This window comes from Oncorhynchus gorbuscha, linkage group LG12, assembly GCF_021184085.1.
Source record: "Oncorhynchus gorbuscha isolate QuinsamMale2020 ecotype Even-year linkage group LG12, OgorEven_v1.0, whole genome shotgun sequence".
In the NCBI taxonomy this organism is placed as follows: domain Eukaryota; kingdom Metazoa; phylum Chordata; class Actinopteri; order Salmoniformes; family Salmonidae; genus Oncorhynchus; species Oncorhynchus gorbuscha.
In genome coordinates this window covers 46,039,726-46,049,632 of record NC_060184.1, presented here as the reverse complement: position 1 = coordinate 46,049,632, position 9,907 = coordinate 46,039,726, and the positions used below count along the sequence as shown (strand labels likewise).

Genomic DNA, 9,907 nt, shown 5'->3' with positions numbered 1-9,907 from the left:
GTCTCTGTGTTTTCCGTCTCAGGTTGGAGTGTGACGAAGGGTGTGCTGCACTGGAAAGGAACAGGTCAGTTTTTGCACAGCTGTTGTGCGCTCGCACACAGCAGGGCTCCAGACCGCAACCATTTTAGTCGCATTTTGCGACCCTTTGACTTGGCTGTACGAGATTAAATTCTTAACTGGTCGCATCGGCGCAAGCTTAACATTCATTACATGGTCACCTCACTCAAAAGTTTCAAAAAAAATTTGCTGCCTGAAAACATGATTTGGTCATACAGTCAAGTGCTTTATCCTTACGATTCTTGTAATGCAAGTGTCTGCCAAGCCCATGTGCATGATTCACTAGGGCCTGCTGCTGTGATGAGTGAGCCGATCTCTCTCTCTCTTTCTCTCCGCCCGTTGTGCGCTCCGGGAATTGCTGGAAAAACACAGCTTTGGAAGCAACTACTGTTAACTGTCAAATAGACTCTTACAACAGATCGCAAGAAATTTGATATGGCTTTGAGATATGAAGCCCTTGCGAGTGCATATGGTAGTAGGCTACAATTGCAAAAAAAAATTTAGGGCATTACTTTTACTGATAGATTTAATAAATGGCTACTAGCACTGGGTATTATGTTTAGTGTTAGCGATCTAATGTGTAAAGTATTTTCACTTCCTCGTGGTGAATTGGCCCCAAAATACTCAGCATTTGGTTTTAGTTCACATAAAGTAGGCGAATTCATCTCCATTGAACAACAACATTCTGGAGTCATATTTTAAGAGTAAAATATAACAATACCCTATTGTCAACCCACAATTCATGACAATCACTGGATTATTGGACATGTTAGACGAAACAACTTATTTATTGAGTAGCCTAACATCTCGGTATTCTATCATACCATCTGAAGCACTGTGAATGACTTTATAAAGCGATTTACACTTATTTTCCTATTGCTTAACGCTGTGGGGGGAAAACTTGGTGTGACCAGACCGTGAGCTAGTGGCACCAGGTGAAAATGCTAGTCTGGAGCCCTGCACACACAGACAGCCACTTGATAGCACATTGCTTTCGGCTGTCGAATGGATTGTTTTCTTAAAATGTGCAGTCAACATCCAAGCTTTTTCCTGTTCTAGTCTTCTTTAGATCAGTGGACCTTAGTGTCTGCCCATGTTCGGTTGTGTGTGTGTGTGTGTGTCCTGACAGGCGATTGGCTGTGGCCCTGCAGAGTTACCCTTCAGTGGACCCCTTCAACATCCGCACCTCCTCCTCCACTTATAGTGACAGCCTTCGAGGAGATGCCAGGTGGTGTACCAATACATGTAATGTATTATCCAATGCATGCCGAGAATGTTCTCAGATATTTTTGTCTTTGTGTGCATGTTATGGGGATAATATTTCCCAATTTGAAGGCCAATTGATGGCACCGATGTACTTCGAGCCACTACCGGTGCGCTCTGAGACACCATTTTCGCATTTCATTGACGTCTTTAAATCAAAATCACATTTTATTGGTCACATACACATGGTTAGCAGATGTTAATGCGAGTGCAGTGAAATGCTTGTGTTTCTAGTTCTGACTGTGCAGTAATATCTAACAATTTCACAACTACCTTATACACACAAGTGTAAAGGAATTAATTAGAATATGTACATATAAATATATGGATGAGCGATGGTGCGGCATAGGCAAGATGCAGTAGATGGTATAGAGTACAGTATATTCATATGAGATGAGTAATGTAGGGTATGTAAACATTATATAAAGTGCATTGTTTAAAGTGGCTAGTGATACATTACATCAAGATGGCAAGATGCAGTAGATGGTATAGAGTACAGTCCATGCATATGAGATGAGTAATGTAGAGTATATAAAGTGCATTGTTTAAAGTGACTAGTGATTCATTTATTACATCCAATTTTTAATTGTTAAAGTGGCTAGAGATTTGAGTCAGTATGTTGGTAGCAGCCACTCAATGTTAGTGATGGCTGTTTAACAGTATGAAGGCCTTGAGATAGAAGCTGTTTTTCAGTCTCTCGGTCCCAGCTTTGATGCACCTGTACTGACCTCTCCTTCTGGATGATAGCGGGGTGAACGGGCAGTGGCTCGGGTGGTTGTTGTCCTTGATGATCTTTATGGCCTTCCTGTGGCATTCGGTGCTGTAGGTGTCCTGTAGGGCAGGTAGTTTGCCCCCGGTGATGCGTTATGCAGACCTCACTACCCTCTGGAGAGCGTTACGGTTGTAGGTGGAGCAGTTGCCGTACCAGGCGGTGATACAGCCCGACAGGATGCACTCGCTTGTCCATCTGTAAAAGTTTGTTTTTGGTAACGAGACAAATTTCTTCAGCCTCCTGAGGTTAAAGGTGCTGTTGCGCTTTCATCACAACGCAGTCTGTGTGGGTGGACCAATTCAGTTTGTTCAAGATGTGTACGCCAAGGAACTTAACTTTCCACCTTCTCCACTGCTTTGTCACAATGTAAAGTATTTCTTATTTTTCCAAATTTAGAAAAGATTTGAAGTTTGTCAGCGAGGTTGAAGAGGAGATCAAGAATCTGGTTGAGTTGGCCAGCAAGGTAAGAGACCAATAGACTTAGGTTGTGTGCTATATAACACCCTATTCCTTATAATAGTGCACTACTTTTGAACAGAGCCCTATGGGTCCTGGTCAAAAGTAGTGCACGAAATGGGGAATAGGTTGCCATTTTGAACATAGATGGGGTGAATTTAACACGGAATTAAAGCACAGGGACAAGAATAAACACACGCCTCTTTGGCATGGAATGTCACCCACCACTTAAATTGAGTACAGTGTGTATTATTTAAGAGCAGTTTGATGAGATGGTGTTGGATTTAAATACTTTATACAGGGCCAGCATTTCCCTATACATGACTGGGTTTCCCTAAACCACTACCAGCTTACTAGAGGACCTTCGGTTTGCGTAGTCTGCATTTAGCTAAAAGCTTCTGGTCTCCTTAGTTGGAGTGCAGGAGAGACTTGAAGTATTTGAATGTCCTTGGATTTTACGATGGGTATTGATGATGATCGCTAAAGGTTCAATTTATCGTTGGTTATCCCTTTTGGTTCTGAACATTGGGAAATACTACTTTAGTCAGCATAATGTCCAATGAATCAGCTCCGGTAGCTTGCGATGTTTGTTAGGACAACATTTATTTAAACCTTAAATCAAATGGTGACTCGGAACAATCTTTCATAGTGGAAACATGAAGTCTTGAGTGACGTGTGTGTGTAACCCGTTTTCAGGGTAAACAGACCAAGAGGAGCCACTGCTTCCCCCCAATGAACAGAGAGCACAGGAAGATAGTCCACGAGCTGGCTGAGGTCTACAATGTAGAGAGTGTGAGCTACGACAGCGAGCCCAAACGCAACGTGGTTATCACCGCCATCAGGTAACACCTCCACATGCGCGTTACAATCTATGACGATTTTAAAATAGATGCATGTTGTAGCTTTAAAAATACTTTGTAATTACTGTCTGTGCAACCGTATCAGCTGGGTATATTTTGTATGAAGGGATGTGTATTGTGAACAATTCAGACGGTGCTGTGCCTGCGGTTCTGAGGATATGTTGTAACTGTACTTTTTGCTGTGTGCAGGGGGAAGTCTGCCTGTCCTAACTCAACACTGACGTCCCTGATAGAGAGAGATACAGGGGTCTCAAGGGCTCCCCCACCCATTGCCCATATCAAACAACATAGCAAGTAGGCATGCGTCTTTGCACTCACACATTGAAATCAATCAATCAAATGTATTTATGAAGCCCTTCTTACATCAGCTGATGTCACAAAGTGTTGTACAGAGACTCATCCTAAAACCCCAAACCGCAAGCAAGGCAGGTGTAGAAACACGGTGGCTAGGAAAAACTCCCTAGAAAGACCAGAACCTAGGAAGAAACCTAGAGGAACCAGGCTATGAGGGCTGGCCAGTCCTCTTCTGGCTGTGCCGGGTTGAAATAACAGAACATGGCCAAGATGTTCAAATGTTCATAAATTACCAGCATGGTCAAATAATAATAATAATCAGTGGTTGGCGAGGGTGCAGCAAGTCAGCACCTCAGGCGTAAATGTCAGTTGGCTTTTCATAGCCGATCATTAAGAGTATCTCTACCACTCCTGCTTACTCTAGAGAGTTGAAAACCGTAGGTCTGGGACAGGTAGCACGTCCGGTGAACAGGTCAGGGTTCCATAGCCGCATGCAGAACAGTTGAAACTGGAGCAGCAGCATGGCCAAGTGGACTGGGGACAGCAAGGAGTCATCAGGCCAGGTAGTCCTGAGGCATGGTCCTAGGGCTCAGGTCCTCCGAGAGAGAAAGAGAAAATTAGAGAGAGCATACTTAAATAAACACAGGACACTGGATAAGATTGGAGAAATACTCCAGATATAACAGACTGACCCTAGACCGCGACACACAAACTTTTGCAGCATAAATACTGGAGGCTGAGACAGGAGGGGTCTGGAGACACTGTGGCCCCATCTGACGATACCCCCGAAAAGGGCCAAACAGGCAGGATATAACCCCACCCACTTTGCCAAAGCACGGCCCCCACACCACTAGAGGGATATCTTCAACCACCAACTTACCATTCTAAGACGAGGCCGAATATAGCCCACAAAGATCTCTGCCACGCACAACCCAGGGGGGGGCGCCAACCCAGACAGGAAGATCACATCAGTGACTCAACCCACTCAAGTGATGCACCCCTCCTAGGGACAACATGGAAGAGCGCCAGTGATTAAGCCCCTGTAATAGGGTTAGAGGCAGAGAATTCCAGTGGAGAGAGGGGAACCGGACAGGCAGAGACGGCAAGGGTGGTTCGTCGCTCCAGTGCCTTTTCGTTCACCTTCACACTCCTGGGCCAGACTACACTCAATCATAGAACCTACTGAAGAGATGAGTCTTCAGTAAATACTTAAAGGTCGAGAACGAGTCTGCATCTCTCACATAGGTAGGCAGACCATTCCATAAAAAATAGAGCTCTGTAGGAGAAAGCCCTGCCTCCACTTGTTTGCTTAGAAATTCTAGGGACATTAAGGAGGTCTGCGTCTTGTGACCGTAGCGTACGTGTAGGTATGTACGGCAGGACCAAATCGGAAAGATGGATAGGAGCAGAACCATCAAATGCTTTGTAGGTTAGCAGTAAAACCTTTGAAATCAGCCCTTGCCTTAACAGGAAGGAAGCCAGTGTAGAGAAGCTAGCACTGGAGTAATATGATCAATTTATTTGGTTATAGTCAAGTTTCTACCAGCCGTGTTTAGCACTAACTGAAGTTTATTTAGTGCTTTATCCGGGTCGCCGGAAAGTAGAGCATTGCAGTAGTCTAACCTAGAAGTGACAAAAGAATGGATACATTTTTCTGCATTATTTTTTGACAAAGTTTCTGATTTTTGGAATGTTGGAGATGGAAAAAGGCTGTCCTTGAAACTGTCTTGATATGTTCGTCAAAAGAGTTCAGGGCCCAGAGTAACTCCGAGATCCTTCAGTTTTATTTGAGACGACTGTACAACCAAAATTATTTTTCAGATTCAACAGAAGATCTTTGTTTCTTGGGACCTAGAACAAGCATCTCTGTTTTGTCCGAGTTTAAAAGTAGACCATCCACTTCCTTATGTCTGAAACACATGGTTCCAGGGAGGGCAATTTTGGGCTTCACCGTGTGTCATCAATGTACAGCTGTGTGTCATCCGCATAGCAGTGAAAGTTAACATTGTTTCCGAATGACATCAAGAGGTAATATATATATATATATATATATAATTATTATTGGATCAGCCTGTAGTGTGGTTTTCCACTTTTAATTTTGAGTGTGACTCCAAATCCAGAACTCCATGGGTTAGTAAATTTGATTTCCATTGATCATATTTGTTGTCAGCACATTCAACTATGTAAAGAAAAAAGTATTTAATAAGAATATTTCATTCATTCAGATCTAGGATGTGTTATTTTAGTTTTCCCTTTATTTTTTTTGAGCAGTGTATATAGTGAAAACAATAGTGATCCTGAAACGGAACCTTGAGGAAATACCGACATTTACAGTTGATTTGTCAGAGGACAAACCATCCACAGAGACAAACTGATATCTTTCCGACAGATGAGATCTAACCCAGGCCAGAACTTGTCCATGTAGACCAATTTGGGTTTCCAATATCTCCAAAAGAATGTGGTGATTGATGGTATCAAAAGCAGCACTAAGGTCTAGGAGCATGAGAACAGATGCAGGGCCTTGGTCTGACACCATTAAAAGGTCATTTACCACCTTCACAAGTGCAGTCTCGGTGCTATTATGGGGTCTAAAACCAGACTGAAGCGTCTTCAGGAAGCCAGTGAGTTGCTGTGCTACAGCTGGAATGGAAGATTCGATATAGGCCAATTTAGTTAGTTATATTTTTTGGGTCAATGTTTGGCTTTTTCAAGAGAGGCTTTATTACTGCCACTTTTAGTGAGTTTGGTTCACATCCAGTGAATAGAGAACTGTTTATTATGTTTAACAAAGGAGGGTCAAGCACAGGAAGCAGCTCTTTCAGTAGTTTAGTTGGAATAGGGTCCAGTATGCAGCTTGAAGGTTTAGAGGCCATGATTATTTTCATCAATGTGTCAAGAGTTGTGCAGACTCAGGACAACTGAGCTTTGGAGGAATACACAGATTTAAAGAGGAGTCTGTAATTTGCTTTCTAATGATCATTATCTTTTCCTCAAAGAAGTTAATGCATTTATTACTGCTGACGTGAAAGCCATCCTTTCTTGGGGAATGCTGCTTTTTGCGACTGTATCAAAAATACATTTTGGATTGTTCTTTTCCTCTAAGTTGGAAAAATAAGATCGAGCAGCAGTGAGGGCCCTTCGATACTGCACTGTCTTTCCAAGCTAGTCTGAAGAATTCCAGTTTGGTGTCGCCCCATTTCCGTTCAAATTTTCTGGAAGCTTGCTTCAGAGCTCGGGTATATTCTGTATACCAGGGAGCTAGTTTCTTATGACACATGTTTTTTGTTTTTAGGGATGTGACTGCATCTAGGGTATTATGCAAGGTTAAATTGAGTTCCTCAGTTCGGTGGTTAACTGATTTTTGTACTATGACATCCTTGGGTAGGCAGAGGGAGTATGTAAAGTCATCTAGGAATCTTTGGGTTGTCTGAGAATTTATTGGACAACTTTTGATGATCCTTTGTTGGGGTCTGAGCAGATTATTTGTTGCGATTACAAACGTAATAAAATGGTGGTCCGATAGTTCAAGATTATAAGGAAAAACATTAAGATCCACAACATTTATTCCACGGGACAAAACTAGGTCCAGAGTATGACTGTGGCAGTGAGTAGGTCCGGAGACGAGTTGGACTAAACCCACTGAGTTGATGATGGCTCTGAAAGCCCTTTGGAGTGCGTCTGTGGACTTTTCCATGTGAATATTGAAGTCACCAAAAATTTGAATATCATCTGCCATGACAACTAGGTCCGATAGGTACTCAGTGAGGAATGCTGTATATTGCCCAGGAGGCCTGGATTTCATGACTAGAAGCTCAAAAGATGATGTGTTTTCTTTTTTTGTAAATTGAAATTTGCTTTCATAAATGTTAGCAACACCCCCGGCTTTGCATGATGCGCGGGGGATATGGTCACTAGTGTAACCAGGAGGTGAGGCCTCATTTAACACAGTAAATTCATCAGGCTTAAGCCATGTTTCAGTCAGGCCAATCACATCAAGATTATGATCAGTGATTAGTTCATTGACTATAACTGCCTTGGAAGTGAGGGATCTAACATTAAGTAGCCCTATTTTGAGATGAGGTATCACAATCTTTTTCAATAATGGCAGGAATGGAGGTCGTCTTTATTCCAGTGAGATTGCTAAGGCGAACACCGCCAAGGTTTAGTTTTTCCCAACCTAGGTCGAGGCACAGACACTGTCTCAATGGGGATAGCTGAGCTGACTACACTGACTGTGCTGGTGGCAGACTCCACTAAGCTGGCAGGGTTGCTAAGAGGCAGCAGGCTATCTCATTGTGGAGCTAGAGGAGTTAGAGCCCCGTCTATGTTCATAGATGAGATGAGCCCTTCAGCTAGGATGGAGTTCTCCTCAGCAGGCCAGGCTTGGTCCTGTTTGGGGGCTGAGTCCCAGAAAGAGGGCCAACTATCTACAAATTCTATCTTTTGGGAGGGGCAGAAAAGTTTTCAACCAGTGATTGAGTTGAGACTCTGCTGTAGAGCTCATCACTCCCCCTAACTGCGAGGGGGCCAGAGAATTACTCGATGCCGACATCTTTCTAGCTGATTTACATGCTGAAGCTATGTTGTGCATGGTGACCTGACTGTTTCATCCTAACATCGTTGGTGCCGACATGGATAAAAATATCCCCATACTCTCCACACTCGCCAGTTTTAACTTTAGCCAGCAACATCTTCAGATTAGCCTTAACCCCGGTAGCCTTGCCCCCTGGTAAAGTGTATGATCGCTGGATGATTTGTTTTTAAGGATAATACTGCGGGTAATGGAGTCGCCAATGACTAGGATTTTCAATGAACGACTCCTCACTCCACACACTGAAAGACTCCTCGCACATACAGGCCTAAATTGGAACTGAGGACATGGGCCCGAATTGGACCTTAGTTTGTAGGCTCTCAATGTTCCAATGACTTGTAGCTATCCAGCTACAGCTAGTTAACTGTGGTTCTTGTTTTTGTCATCAGGACTGATGGTGTGAGCAGCTGGTCCAAGGCAGTCAAAGAAGAGCCGGCAATCGACTACTTCGATGTCCAGGATTAATAAAGGCCCAAAACAAGCAAACCTCGACGTAATAATACTAAATAATGTATCTGCTGCTCCAAGATGGTCTGAAATCTGTAATGCCATCTCACCTCATTTATTGTGCTTGTCTTCAAGAGAAAATATCACTGCAGTACTATTTTAATTTTGTAACCAAGTAAAAAGTGTTTAACTGCCATATGCAAATAGCATGAGCAAATCTTCAGACTTTGAAAATAATCATGGATTGCATTTGAATAGTTAACAATTTTCACTAGTTCCTAAAGTGCAACTGTTGTATTAGATGAGGGGACATGCAGTACCTTATTTCAATAAAGCAATTTTTCAATAGTGTTGATACTTGACTTACCAATATAATGCAGAGAACCTGTATTGACATTGTTACAAATGCTATAAAATAAAACTACACAAGATAATACATAATGATCAGGTATTTTTAAAGAAAGGCTTATTACGTTCGGTAAGGTTCTTTTAAAGTTTGTTTGGGTTCTTTTGGCCATGATCAATTAGGTTGCATTTAACTATCAACATGATGCTCAGGTGATGAAAGGGGCTGTATCATACAGACCATATATATTTTCTGAACAAAAAAATAAATGCAACATGTGAAGTGTTGGTTTCATGTGCTGAAATAAAATATCCCAGAAACGTTCCATAGGCACAAAGTGTATTTCTCTCAAATGTTGTGTACAAATTTGTTTACATCCCTATTCATAAGCATTTCTCCTTTTCCAAGATAACCCATCCACCTGACCGGCATGGCATATCAAGAAGCTGATTAAACAGTGTGATCATTACACAGGTGCACCTTGTGCTGGGGACAATAAAAGGCCTCTCTAAAATGGTCAGTTTTGTCACACAACCCAATGCCAAAGATGTCTTAAGTTTTGAGAGAAAGTCCACCAGAGCTGTTGCCAGATAATTAAATGTTCATTTCTCTACCATAAGCCACCTCCAACGTCGTTTAAGAGAATTTGGCAGTGTGCCCAACAACCACAGACCAAGTAATCATGCCAGCCCAGAACCTCCACAATCTGGCTATTTCACCTGCGGGATTGTCTGAGACCAGACATCAGGACAGCTGATGAAACAGGAGTATTTCTGTCTGTAATAAAGACCTTTTGTGGGGAAAAACTCCTGATTGGCTGG

General features: G+C 42.6%; 1 protein-coding gene across 2 annotated transcripts in view; it reads left to right on the top strand.

Moving 5' to 3' along the window:
* The window catches only part of LOC123991067 (transcriptional repressor NF-X1-like), a 32,110-nt gene extending 22,699 nt beyond the window's left edge, over window positions 1–9,411 (top strand). The window contains exons 19-24 of one of the 2 annotated variants that reach the window (XM_046292240.1): window positions 23–64; window positions 1,187–1,285; window positions 2,489–2,555; window positions 3,245–3,390; window positions 3,598–3,702; window positions 8,683–9,411. In XM_046292240.1, coding sequence (XP_046148196.1) covers window positions 23–64; window positions 1,187–1,285; window positions 2,489–2,555; window positions 3,245–3,390; window positions 3,598–3,702; window positions 8,683–8,758 — 535 coding nt within the window. In that variant the 3' untranslated portion in view covers window positions 8,759–9,411. Of the gene's footprint in view, window positions 1–22; window positions 65–1,186; window positions 1,303–2,488; window positions 2,556–3,244; window positions 3,391–3,597; window positions 3,703–8,682 lie in introns of those variants that run through there. The other variant, XR_006830750.1, reaches the window with a different exon arrangement.
* The last annotated feature ends 496 nt before the right edge of the window (window positions 9,412–9,907 follow it).